Source organism: Larimichthys crocea, unplaced genomic scaffold (genome assembly GCF_000972845.2).
Source record: "Larimichthys crocea isolate SSNF unplaced genomic scaffold, L_crocea_2.0 scaffold462, whole genome shotgun sequence".
Lineage (NCBI taxonomy): Eukaryota > Metazoa > Chordata > Actinopteri > Sciaenidae > Larimichthys > Larimichthys crocea.
The window spans coordinates 72,507-87,451 of NW_020856024.1; the positions used below are offsets into that span (position 1 = coordinate 72,507).

At 39.1% G+C, this 14,945-nt stretch overlaps 1 protein-coding gene across 1 annotated transcript in view; it reads left to right on the forward strand.

Annotated features, from left to right (window-relative positions):
• Positions 1–3,933: 3,933 nt before the first annotated feature.
• LOC104939714 (dual specificity protein phosphatase 19) overlaps positions 3,934–14,945 on the forward strand; it is a 47,322-nt gene continuing 36,310 nt past the window's right edge. The window contains exons 1-4 of the mRNA XM_010756267.3: positions 3,934–4,294; positions 4,836–5,065; positions 7,167–7,213; positions 8,612–8,764. Of these exons, the coding sequence (XP_010754569.1) occupies positions 4,843–5,065; positions 7,167–7,213; positions 8,612–8,764 (423 nt within the window). The 5' untranslated portion in view covers positions 3,934–4,294; positions 4,836–4,842. The remainder of the gene's footprint in view (positions 4,295–4,835; positions 5,066–7,166; positions 7,214–8,611; positions 8,765–14,945) is intronic.

Sequence of the window (14,945 nt, forward strand, 5' to 3'; positions counted from 1 at the left end):
CTTACTGCGGGGAGATTCTATCACAGACCCAAATAGGAACCACCACGTGTGCACACAAAAATCACTGCAACCACTGCAAAGACAAACTAACTTACAATTCTGTGAGGTGACCACTACACTTCACACCTACCACACTGCATGCAGAGAAGGGTGCATATCCCACAACCACTGCCCGCAGGTCATCCCTCTGACTTTGCCTATAGACAAAAATAACTCCAAAAAGACACAAGACAGAGATTCAGTTGGTTCAGGTTCACAAATGTCAGTACAGTGCAGTCAAATATATACATAGAAATAGGACAATCTTCAGCCATCTACATAGTTCAACTGTATAAGTCAAACACATTTATGAACAGCCCTGGTGAACTAGCTCAGGCAAAGCAGCAGTCAGGCCTTAAACCTCAGTCAGTGTGGGGGCTTGGCTGAAGAGCAACACAGTAGTTGCCGGGCTTCACTCTGCTTTAAAACCGGGAAGAGCTGAGTCTTTTCCTAAAGAGATGATCATATTATATTAGATATGTTTACAGTTTAATGAAACTCCAAAGTTCACTAACACATACCTCTTCAGCACAGGGCCACAAAGCTCAATCTGGATCACCTCAGGACAGTCACACCACAACTAAATATACAAAAGTCCTCATTAGTTTTCCCCCTCTTTCTCATTCAATCTCCCTTACCCGGACAGCCACAGCAACCCTGCCACAGAACCAGGCCTCAGACAAAGAGGTACTAATTGCCCTCACCTGTCCCTATAAAGGCGGGGAGCTACCTCTGGCCCCACCTGACAGGGCGGTGCTTTAAATGTAGATGCCAGCCCTCACACTGCTATCAATTTTTCTGTGACAGATTAGGCATGTTCGCTGCTAGCAACAGTGTGTGGTGACATAAGTTATAGTTACAGTGGCTCCAATGCAAAACAAGCAGAAGATAAAATACAACTTAATTTACTTAACAAATAGTGTTAAAGCTTAGATGCACATCAAGGTTTCACATTGGTCAGTAAAGCTCTTTTAAGAAGATTCTTGTTTTCATCCAACCGGTGTGTGTGCACAATGGGGACGGAGTGACACATAGGGCAGTTGGAAACTTTCTATGGGAATTTATGGGAACAAACAGGAAATTCACAAAATAGGGAACTAAAATATACTTGTGGAAAATCTATTTTAGCATAATCTTGACTAAAACAACCAGATTATATGCAAGTGCACTTGAATATCTGCTATATATCACATGCCCATACTGCAGGGCTAATGAAGCCATGCCCCCTTCATGCACAGGTGATCTCTGTACCTGGACCTCACTTTAGAGCCCAGAGCACACAGAGACTATTGAAGACACACATTTGAGCTCATGGACTGCATAATATTGATCAAGAAAATTATTCAAACTTGATTCAAAGTTCTACTTTAAAATAAATCATGTTTTTTCAATTGTATTATTTTGCATGGATGTCTGCTTATGACAAAACTATATTTATATTTGAATATGATACAGTTTGTTTAGATTAACCCAAATTTCCAGTTCATTCCCATAAATTTCTATTATTCTCATACATTTCCATTATTTCCTCCGAGTTTCCAATTTAAACTTCCCAAAGAAAGTTGCTGGAAATTTACCATCCCTTTGTAACCCTAGTGACACAACATTTCAGGTGTAAAAGTGAGTATCTGAGTTAAGAGTAAGCCGCTCAGAGTTAATGTAATTACACTCCTAGGTTTGCTTTAGTGTCATAGTATCTACATTTTACGCCAACTACGTATCCACTGAGTCAAATAAAATGCTTCTCACTCTATCCAGAGTATAATTGAGTGTGTGTACAAGGCGCACACTATATGTTATCCACCGTGCTTATTCTTCTTCTTATTATTATTCTTACGGCCGTTTTTTGGTTCGCATCTCCTCCCAGAGTTTTTGTCGCACATACACAAAACGGGTATCAAAACGTGCGGCTCGGCCAGGACATGTATGCTCTGACTTTTCTAAGAGTTTCGGCAAACGGTTTTGCCAAAAATCGCCAAAAACGAAGCCAAAAAATGAATGGGTGTGTATTGCGAGAACTTTCCAGAGCTAGAATGAGTGATGTCATCGCTAGGGAGAGAAAAGGTCGTCGAAAAATAAATTTGTAAACTGCGACTGTGGCCACAAATGCACAGCTACAGGCATGATTATCCCCTCAAACATAGGAAAATTCGAGGCGGTCGCAGTGATAACACTGTTGAAGCTGTCTCTTTTATAATTTTGGCTCCCTACGCGCTGATTTCCCTCATATACTCCCATGTTAAAAAGGAGGGAAATTTTCTGGAGGAAGGCAGAAGTAAAATTTCTCTCTCTTGCTCCTACAAGCACATTTCTTTATTTATCGACACAAAACGAATATGTAAAACGATCAGGAAGGGCTCACCCTGCTTGTGGTTAAGTCGGCTCAATGATTGGAAATACGGTTTGGCCAGAAGTCCTTCCTGTTCGAGAGGAGGTCTCAGCATTTTCTCTCAGTCTCTAAGTGACATTTTAACAGGTGCAGTAACTGCTCTCCTGATTACAGTTGGTCCTGGTTGCTTGGTAACCTCAGCCTGCTTGAAGGAGGAGAGGGGGGAGGGGCCAGCACACAGAAGCCGAGCGGCGGCCATTTTTGTAGTTCTTGGCACTTAATTTGAACCTGTCTGTGTAAAATGGCAGACAGAGACAGCAGAACAGCTAGCGCATTAGCGCTAGCTGTAAAGACATGCTATTTGCTAACATTAGCGACCAATACTAAAATTATTGCTAATTAACATTAGCCACTAGGAATTAAATACGTTAATTGTTAAGATGATAATGTTAACATGCTAATGGTAATTAACATTAGCCACTAGGAATTAAATACATGCTAATGTTAACATGCTAATGCAAACATACTAATGTTATTGCTAGCGCGTCAGCGCATCAGCATTAACATGCTAATGTTAACATGCTAATGTTAATTCTAACAGGTGCAGATTAGCTGCTGCTGATTAGGTCCTGGTTGCTTGGCAACCTCAGCCTGCTTGAAGGAGGAGAGGGGGGAGGGGCCAGCAGGCAGAAGCCGAGCGGTAGCCATTTTAGTAGTTCTTGGCACTTAATTTGAACTTGTCTGTCTAAAATGGACAGTGACAGTGACTCTGCTGAAAAGACATTAGCCACTAGGAATTAAATACATGTTAATTGCTAACATTAGCTAACGTTAATTGCTAGCGCATCATCGCTAACATGCTTATGCAAACATGCTCATGTTAATTGCTAGCGCATCAGCGCTAACATGCTAATGCTAACATGGTAATGTTAATATGCTAATGTTAATTGCTAGTGCATCAGCGCTAACTTGCTAATATTAACATGCTAATGCTAACATGGTGATGCCAACATGCTAATGTTAATTGCTAGCGCATCAGCGCTAACGTGCTAATGGTAACATGTTAATGCTAACATGTTAATGCTAATATGTTAATGCTAACTGCTAGCGCATCACCATTAACATGTTAATTGCTAATTTAACACGGTAATGCTAACATGCTAATATTAATTGCTAGTGCATCAGCCTTAACATGCTAATGTCAACAAGCTAATGCTAACATGCTAATGTTAATTGCTAGCACGTAAGCGCTAGCTGCTCCTGTGTCTAAATAAACATGTTAAAAATGACTGTTTGAGGTGTGCTTTTTGAATACAGACCCCCAGCAACAGCCCACTCGTCACTCTCAAAATTTCTTTCCTAGTACTGAATTTTCTGAGCAGTGTCAGTAATAATGCATGGGGACGACGGGGCCAGAGTCACGTACACTCAAAATTTCTTTAGAAATGTTCTAGTTAACTCTACTTTTTCTCAAATTTCACATCAACAACATCAAAAATGTAACTCTGCTCAATTTTCTGTGAAGTGTTGTTGCTGTATGCATTATGTATAGTAGAGAGCATATGTAAAAGACAGAAAGACAGAAAAAGAGAGAAAGAGAGAGACAGACGGCAGGTTTCACGTTACAGAGCAGCAGTTCAGTCTCACCTCCAGCAGAGTCGGACCAGTTCATAGCTTAACTCAGTTGGGACAGGCAGACAGACAGACAGACTACTGGACTAGTTTAGCTAGGAAGGCTGACTTTGGTTTGGACCTGAACTAGACATCTTATTTTCCTTTTAGTGTTTTTCTCTGGAAAAGAGATGATGATGGAAGAAATGTGTTTTTTTTCTGGAAACTGAACTGGACCACCACTCTATCTGCCATCAGCTGAAACCGAGGACTTCTGAGCTTAGCTGGACCAAAGCTAAATATCTGAAGAAACAGGTTTTTAAAAAAATATATATATATACATTATATTGTAAACTGTATAAACTGTATATACTGTGTATTGCACTTATAACTGTATTATGTGGTTATTTAATTGTTCTAGTTAAGTGAGAACAGTCAATGCCTCAATCTATCTATGATTTGTAAGTTTATTTATATTAAGGATAATCATAACTACCACATATACAGTAGGGGTTCTGTGCCTTGCTCAAGGGCACTTTAGCAGTGCCCAGGAGGTCAACTGGCACCTCTCCAGCTACCAGTCCACCACCATACTTTGTTCCATACTGGACTTGAACCAGCCACCCCCTGGTTCCCAAGCCAAATCTCTATGGACTGAACTGCTACAGCTCCAAAACATGGAAGGAAACAGGAATTAGCTCATGATACTTCCATATAGAGCATGTCTAGGCCGTGCTCTTTATAATATATGTATATATTACAAGGCATAGAAGTAAGAGTGTATTTATTTACAGAGACTCAGCAATTCACATCATGAACAAGCATGCAATCATCACTGTCATTTATTCCTGCCTAGTCTAGTCATGCAGTCTCTGACTGAGGAGATCCAGAGTTTCTCTCGGACACGACTGAGGAAACAATGCACCCGTGTGACATCATTGAGCGGCCGGCGCATCATCGAGACCTGGAAGGGTTCTACGATTACTGTGGTTGAAGACCCCACTCCCACAAAGAGGTTTTTGGGATATGTCCCTGACACTTCCTGGGACCTGCAAGTCGGCACTGTCATGCCCTACCTGCTTCTGGGTGAGTACACATGATACATAATGACTGATTTAACACACACTAGACCACTGTCAACAGATGTTGACAGGCAACCCCTGAGAATACAAACAAATATGGACTTCCCAAAAACACAATTAGAAATCTGAAACACGACAATACCCGAAAATGTAATTGAACACGAGGCAAGAGATATGCTGGGTGGGGGCTCATTAGTTAGGCCTATGTCAGTGGAGTTTATCAAAACAAAATCAATTTTGTGGAGCAAAGCTTGTGGCTTATACAGTCTTATAGCTGAAAATAACTGTTGGAGCAGCAACATCAGAGAACAGAAAAGATGTAGCTGCCTGTAAAAACTGGACACAATTTTGTCAGTTTCATAGAAAATAACCCTTAAATCAGTTCTACAGGATCTGGTGGAGACATTTATTAGCAAGGCGCTTTCTTAACATACATTATACATTATATACTTCTTTTTTTCTACGTTCTGCTATCTTTATACCTGTGACCTGGGTGATGATAGTGCAACCTACTGTACCCACAGGAATCCAATGAAACACTTTCTAACTTTTTTCGCCAGAGAGAGTCATTCCTCTTTGATGATGCCTTGGTAAATCTGTAAATATAATGTATGTTATATTTATTGTCAGTGTAATTTGAACAGGTGAGTTCTATATAAACTCACCCTCATTACAGTTGTCATAAATGGGGAAATTAGCTATAGAGACCCAAACTGTTTTTTGTACCAGGCTGTTAACATATTTCTGCTGTGAAATTTGGAAATTTTTGTTATATATGGAAAAAAGCACTCATCAACCAGGTTAATCCCAGTGGCCAACGTACTGCAAATGGCATTGTGTCTAAAAGTCCTAGCAGCAACTAGAGATGTTGAATGTTTTCTTCTTCTCTGTGTCTGTTTCATCAGAAAGTATATATAAAAACTGAACTAAAACTTAAAGAAACTTTCTGGATAAATATGGACATACGTGTGATGTAAAAACTTTGATCATGAAGTGTGTTCTGTTGTTGACTGTGGTTCACACACAGAGTAAAAACTGCTTGTAACTGTGACATCCAGCGTCCTGCAGATCATCATGAAGTTACCGTTCCTGATTAATCATATATCTTTGCCATAACTTGCTAATATGTTTCTATATGAGTGAACAGGAGGGTGAACGACTATACCAGCATAACAAACAATTCATTTGACTTCTGTGACAGGTGGACAATATTCATTTATTATTTGAATTCTAACGTTGATAATGAAGTCACATTTTTCACAGGGTTGTCTATGTTTATATTTCCTACATTAAAACATGGTCAGTGCGCACAGAGAGTATCTAGTAAGTATCTCAGATGATCGTTTTGTAGTCCATCTTCTGGACTTTGTAGTTTTACCACAGATTACGGCAATAACATTAGTTAGTCTAGTGTAAGTGCACTGAGATTCTCTGAACACTGCAGTCATCTTCTCCTAACTCCTTATGAATTTCTTGTCATCTTTCTTTGCCCTTGTGATTTTTTCCATCGAGGTCACGGAAAAGTGGTAAGGAAAGGACTTAGGAGCTCATTTTTTTGACTATTAAACCGTACCCAGTATATCATTACATATTATTAGCAGAGAATGTAATGCATTATCTTATGTAATAGAAGATCTTTACTAATTCTGAGGGCTGCTACATGCATCTATGACTGAGCTTCACTGCTTACTGTACAAAAGCACAACTTCATAACCTTATTCAGTGATTTTAGTGTAGCCAAATGCTAATGAACTGCTTTTTACTAAATCTATGCAACGGAAGCAGACTCAGAAGCTAGGTTCAAACACAGTCTTGAGACCAACAGAGAATAACGTTGCACTACCGAAGTGATTTACAGACTATTCCTCCAGACTCCATTTCAAGGGTGGTCAGGGGTAGACATAACCAGTTACTGGTTCACAGGTGGAATATACATTTCCCTGTAACCTGCTGTAGACACTGTGCAGTGGGATGCCCGCAGCCGAGCCCAAGAACTCAGTGTCATGATTCAAAACAGACCAAAGTCAATTCTGAACTAGCTAAATAACTATTTCACTATGCATGTGTGTGTGTGTGTGTGTGTGTGTGTGTGTGTGTGTGAGTAGGTTCTCAGGATGCTGCACATGACTTTGGCACACTGAGAAAACACAAGGTGAGGTTCTTTTCATACTTAACTTAACAATAATAGTCAGTCAACATACTAATCAGCCATACTTTTTTTTGTGCAGAGCACTAGAAGGTTCTTAGACAAATGCTGAATTTATTTTTCTGTCTGTTTATTGAACAGAGACTATGCCAATAAACATTGTTAAATAAGGATAATCAATGCCAAAAATGTAATATATATTGTAAGACATTGAGATGATGATAGTTTGCAGACCTTGTCCCTATTGAGGTTGTTATTTCAGATTAAAGCATCCAAACAAATAAGCTGATAAAACAGTCAGGATAAAAACAGCAGGTATATGCATGAATTTATGTGTGTATAAGTTTAATTCAATTTAATTTTAATGTTATTCATGTACAATTAATTAATTCTTATTAAATGAATTAAATGAATTTATATAGCATCATATCATAACAAAAGTTATCTCATGACACATGAGCAGGTCTAGACTTTACTCTTTATAATATAATTTACAGATCTGCCATGAGCAATGTCAATACATCAGCGCCGGTCCTGGCCACATTTGCGCCCTGGACCCCCCTGAGGCGAACATTTTGTTGAACTGATGCGCCCCCATCAATCTGTCCGCCACCCCCCTCTGCCTTGTCAACACCCCGCTCCCGGGGCGCCCGCTTCGCTAACTTAATGAGTGGTATCGAAAATTACCGAGGTTTTTTTCTTTTTCGGGCGCTCGTGCGCCCCCCACGGACGCTGCGCCCTGGGCGATCGCCCACGTTGCCCATAGCTAAGACCGGCCCTGCAATACGTTAATACTTGTGCTGCAGCATTCTAGATCAACTGTAAGTCCTAAGGGACTTACTGGAGCACCTTTTCTTTTGCTTTTATTTGCGGGTCTGCAGTTTCTACTATGCTGCTAATATTATTTGTTTATTATCTTCTCTTTTAGAGGTTGTTTTTTTTAGGTTCAGTGTGAAATAATAAGAACAAGACTTTCAAATGAGTTGTAATTTAGTTGAGATTTAGAATTTATTAGTAGACTTGAGTCAAATATGGCTCCAACTCCACCACCTGGACTGGTACTGGGGGAATATGAGTAATAACACAACTGTTGGGAGTGGATTAATTGAGGGTAACATAATTTCCATATCATGTCATGTCACGTCATGTCATCTAATCTTATTAAGCTTTAGAAGACAGAGATCTGATGGCCAAGACATGTTATTGTCTTAAATTTTTTTATGATTTCATGATTAACTCCTCTTCTCTTTATTTAAAAAAAAAATAATAATTAGGTAGTTCATGTGAGGTCAGGTCATGTGATCCCTGTTTGTTTATTATTCTGATTTTCTGGCTGTACGTCACCTTCATCCTGGGATTATTAAAAATAAATCTCTTTCTCTTCCTCCTCTTCTTCTTCCTTAGATATCTCACATCCTGAATGTAGCCTTCGGGGTGGAGAATGTCTTTCCTGACCTGTTTATCTATAAGACAGTCAGTATTCTGGATCAACCCGACGCAGATGTTCTGCTTCACATGCAGGACTGCTGTGACTTCATCCAGCAGGCTCACAGTGAGGTAACACATTACTCTCATTAATACAGATTGTATGAATCAATTTATTATTAATATATCAATTAATTAATTAAGCATCTGGTCCATAAAATGTCTCAAAATAAAGCAAAATGTCTACAATGATTTTTTTAAATTACTTAATCAGAAAATGAGTGATAGAAAACCAAAAACACTCCCATAAAGCCAAGACATTAGAGAAGGGAGAAAGATGTAAGGGTCTTAGAATGAGGGAAGGGTTGACACATGTTTGCTCCTCTCCTCTCCTCTCCTCTCCTCTCCTCTCCTCTCCTGCCTTCTCCTGTCCTCAATTTTGAATAATAGATGTGTAGTTTTGTTCATGTTTTATTAAACTGCACACAGATCGGATCTCAGTGTCATACAACCTTTTAGCAGCAAAGCCTTAACATGACACCACACACACGCACACACACACACACACACAGAGGGAGTAATTAGGCAGTCATTAGGGGTGTATGATTACAGGAAGTGTGTATGTTCATTATGATATGTTTCTGTGTGTGCATGTGGTAATTCCAGCCCTGATAATCAAACTGATGCTTTTACTTTGAAATGAAGGGTCAGATTACCCAGCAGGCCATCTGGCTGACAATGACCCTGAGAATTCATCCAGTACAGATACATTGGCGCTGGTGATTTTCAGCATTATATCACAATTTACTGTCCAGGTCTGGGAAAAATTTACTCAAATTTTACTTGAATATTTGGACGATAATTACAGTTTATAGGGTTTCATCCAAAGTTTTGAGTTATGCATTCTTTTGAAGTTTTTGGTCATTTAAAGTCAAGAATTCTAGCCAAACCTATAAAAATATCTATTTGTACCAAAAAATTCATATAAAGTGTTTATACCCCTTTTCTTTTATTTTATTTTTAATTTAGTTTTTATTCAAATGTTAATATTCAATATGTTCATATTAAAATTTCAGTTTTGAAAAAGAATTTCTAAATTTTAATTACTCCTGAAGGCTGCACCATTGGTGTATGAATGGTAAGCTCCCAAAAAACGGTGGCAGTTGGCAGTCTCAATGAGTGAATTAGACAGATATTCATGGACATACTACATAAACATGACATAAACATACTGTCCTGACAGGCTCAGGAAGAGCCTCACCCTTCTGGACCATCCATGCTGCCTAGGACATTGATTCCTTATTGTTTTGTTGTGTTTTTATTGTAGTAGTTTTCATTATTGTATTAATAATATAATGTTATTGATATGTAATAATGTAAGTAATAGCTTATTACATTATGGCAAAATGTTTATGTTATTGGCTTTATACATTTAAAAGGGCCAAAATGATTACGTTTGTGCCAAGTATTTAAATTATTGGTTGCTACAATTTGAATGAATAATAATTATTGATATTATTATTATTATTATTGTTTTATTATTATTACATTAATTTCCATTATTATTATTAGAATGTGACAAATATATGAAACTGAACTGAAGTCTAAAGGTTGAATGTCATGTAAAACAATTTGATGGCAAAATACAGATATTACGATATTTTGATATTTCAAAATTAAAAACGATATCGTTAATATACATATCTAATAAATTGTGTAAATAATGCAATGCCTCCTTAATGAAAAACTTTCTAAACTTTCGTTTTGTGTCAAAGTTAAAAATGGGACGTAGTTTTCAATATTGAGGGAGAGTGCTGCAGCCTGCACGCCCCCAAAATGGGTTACAACCAAGTGCAACCCCATGGCATGAAGGTGAAGCCTATTACACGTAAGATGCCCAAAACTGCAGTTCCTCAAAGGGCCACTTGAGGCGGTAGTCCCCATGTTAATATGTCAACTTCACAGCAGAAATAAACATGTAACAGCCTGGTAGAAAATACTAAGCTAATTTCCCCATTCATGACAACTGTACTGAGGGTGAATTATATACAACTCACATGTCAGATTATATAAGGCTTAAAGTCATGCAGAAATACAGTGTGGCCACTTGATGGACAGTGCGTGCCAGGTGGCTTGTTTTAACACCGAGGGTTTATGCAGCCTGCCTCACTCTGCTGATGATACACATCTTGTTTGCGTTTTAGATCAGCTTCAAGGCGGAAGAGGCAGGACTGCCAAGATGGCGAAAGCCAGAGTTGCATATCTGATATTCAAAGGCACTTGTGGGTGACGTCATAGATACACTGTAAATGGCTACACTTCATCCTTGTGGAGCTTGTATACTGTCAACTAGAAAATTCTAAGAGATTTTGATGTGGCGTGACTCTGGCCCCGTCATCCCATGCATTATTACTGACACTGCTCAGCAATCAGTACTGAAAAAGAAAGAGTGACGAGTGGGCTGTTGCGGTGGGTCTGTATCCAAAAAGCACACCTCAAATAGTCATTTTTTAACAGGTTATTTAGACCAAGAGCAGCTAGCGCGTATGCTAAGCAATTAACATTAGCATGTTAGCATTAGCATTTAAGCATTAGTATGTTAGCATTAGCATGTTAGATGCGCATTTTAACACTGATGCGTAGAAGTTAACATTATATGTTGATGAGTATAGTATGGCATTACATTTTAACACTGATGCGCTAGCAGTTAACATTAGCATGTTATCATTAGCATTTTATCATTAGCATGGTTATCATTAGCATGTTAGCGCTGATGCGCTAGCAGTTAGCATTAGCATGTTAACATTAGCATGTTAGGCATTAGCATTTTAGCATAGTATGTTAGCATTAGCATGTTAGATGCGCATGTTAACACGGATGCGCTAGCAGTTAACATTAAATGTTAGCATTAGTATGGTAGCATTAACATTATAACACTGATGCGTAGCAGTTAGCATAGCATGTTATCATTAGCATTTTATCATTAGCATGTTACAGTAGCATGTTAGCGCTGATGCGCTAGCATTTAGCATTAACATGTTAACATTAGCATGTTAGCATTAGCATGTTAACGCTGAGGCTAGCAGTTGACATTAGCATGTTAGCATTACCAATGTAAGCATTAGCATGTTAACGGTGATGCGCTAGCAGTTAACATTAGCATGTTAACATTAGCGTGTTAGTAATTAACATGTGTTTTAATTCCGAGTTGCTAATGTTATTTGCCATTAGCATGTTAGCATTAGCCTTTTAACATTAGCATGATAACGCTGAGGCTCTAGCAGTTCCATTAGCATGTTAGCATTAGCATTTTAGCATTAAACTGTTAACGCTGATCGCTGGCAGTTTAACATTAGCATGTTAACATTAGCCTTGTTTTAGTAATTAACATGTATTATTTCCTAGTGGCTAATGGTTAATTAGCACTAATTTTAGCATTGGTCCGCTAATGTTTGCAAATAGCATTCTTTACAGCTTGCGCGAATGCTCTGCTGTCCTCTGTCTGCATTTCACAGACAGGTTCAATTAAGTGCCCAAGAACTACTAAAAGGCCACTCGGCTTCTGTCTGCTGGCCCCTCCCCCCTCTACTCCTTCACGGCAGGCTGAGTTGCTAAGCAACCAGGACCAATGTGATCAGGAAAGTAGTTATGCACCTGTTAAGGCCAACTCACCAGGACCGGAACGGAAGCGAACGGAAGCGGAACGGCAACTGCCGCGGTCCACGCGTAGCAAATAGAAGCCAGTCTTGTCAATGAGAGCACTCACAAAACCGTTTGCCGAAACTCTTAGAAAAGTCATAGGCACACATGCCCCGGGCCGAGCCGCACGTTTTGATACCCATTTTGTGTAGGTGCGACAAAACTACTGGGGGGAGTAGCGAAACAAAAAACGGGCCGTAAGAATAAGTTTAATAACTAGAAAATTTCTAAGAAATTTTGAGTGTGCGTGACTCTGCGCCCCGTCATACCCATACATTATTACTGACACTGCTCAGCAAATCATACTAGAAAATAATTTTGAGAGTGACGAGTGGGCTGTTGCTGGGGTCTGTAATCCAAAAGCAACCTCAACTGTCATTTTTAACATGTTTATTTAGACACAGAAGCAGCTAGCGCTTACATGCTAGCAATTAGCATAGCATGTTTGCAGTTAACATGTTACACATTAGCATGTTAACGCATGCTGCGTAGCAGTTACCATTAGACATGTTTCGCATTAACAGGGTTAACATTAGCATGGTTAACGCTGAGGCGCTAGAGTCCCATAGCCATGTTACATTAGCATTTCAGCATTAACATGTTTATCATTACATGTTACGCTGATGTGCTCGCAGTTAACATTAGCGGTTGTGAACATTAGCGTGTTAGTGAATTAACATGTGTTATAATTCCAGTGGCTAATGTGAATTAGAAGTTAACGGTTAACATTAGCATGTTATAGCATGTTATTAGCATGTACGCTGATGCCTAGAGTTAACATAGCATGTTACCATTAGCTTTAGTATAACATGTTTAATTCCTAGTGAGCTGTTAATTAGCATAAGCAGTAGCATTATCTTTATTAATCACAGGATTAATCCCTATGGCAATGTAATTAGCACTAATTTAGCATTGGTCGCTAATGTTTTTGCAAATAGCATGTCTTTACAGCTAGCACAACGCCTCTGCTGTCTCGTCTGCCATTTACACAGAGCTGTCAATTAAGTGCCAAGAACTACTAAAATGGCCACTCGCTTCTGTCTGCTGGCCCCTCCCCCCTCTCCTCCTTCACGCAGGCTGAGGTTGCTAAGCAACAGGACCAACTGTAATCAGGGGAGAATTACTGCACCTGTTAGAAGGTCCACTTAAAGACGTAGCTTGGGCATGTTAGCAGTTGTCAGTTAATACTTTCTAGTGGCTAAACTAATTGCTAATTTAGTAATTTTAGCTGTGGCCACTAATGTTAGCAGTAGCCTGGTCTTTACGCAGTGCTACAGGCTAGCTGCTCTGCTGTTTTGACGCGCTAACAATTATATTACCATATTAACATTAGCATGTATCTTATGACTAAAAATTATGGGCTAGCCTGACGTGCAGCACTTAACATTTAGCAATGTTAACATTAACATGTAGTTTTACGTGACTGAAAAAGAGTGGCTAGCACTAACGTGCCTAGCAAGTAACATTAGCATGTAGCATTAACATGTTAGCATGAGCTTGTAATTTAATTCTTAGTGGTAATATTAATTAATAGCTTAGAAGGTTACCATTAGCAGTTTAACATGCAAGCATTTAGCATGGGCATGTATTTAATGACTTAGGGCTAATTAACACCTAGCGTGCTCTGCTGTCCAGTGTCATTTAGACAGAACACGCGCTAGCAGTTTACATTAGTATGTTTAACATTAGCTGTTTACATTAGCATGCTATTCTTAATGATAAAAGTGAGTGACTAACATTGACGTGCTAGCAATTAACATGAGGCATGTTAGCATAACCATTTAACATAACAGGTAATTTATATTCCTAGTGCTCATGCAATGAATAGCACTGACGCGCAGTTAGCATTGCATGTTAAACAGAGCAGTATTTAATCCCTATTGGCTAATGCTAATGAGCAGTAGCAGGTTAAACATTAACATGTTAGAATGATCATGATTTTTATCTTAAATGGCAAATGCTTAATTAGCATTAGCATAGTTAACATTAGCATATTACAAGTAGCAGGAGTTTGGTTGTTATGGCTATGCTAATGCAGCGTTGAACGTGCTAGCATTACCTTTGCAGTAATTTTAGCATTGAGCCCGATTCTAATGGATACGTTTAAATTTCTTATTACAGGTAGGCGCTAACGCGCATAGCCTTGCTCTGCTGTCGCTGTCTGCCATTTACACAGACCAAGTTTCAAATGAAGCCCAAGACTCGGCTCAAATGGCCGCCACTGGGCTCTGCGGAACCTGTTGTCAGTTGGAACTTCAGTGAAAATCCTACAGAGAGAGAGGATAAAGAATCTAGACACCCGTTCGAGAGGAGGGATCTCTCTGCCATAAACGGTAATTTTCCCAATATTGAAACCGAAATCAGTGGTGGGCATCCAGTGTGGCCCTTCCGAACGTCTACATATTTAGTTTTCGTCCGATAATCGAAGAAAGTTTCCTCTAAGAGCAATTCAGAAAAAAGTTACTTCTGCTTTCCTCACGAAAATTTCCCGACTTTTTAACATGGTAGTGATTAGGGTCTGTGAATGAGGTTTCTGCCGGCACTTTACGTTGCCAGACAAACAGTATATCTGACAGTTTTAGCAGGCGAAGTGAGTAAACGACAATTTTTCTAT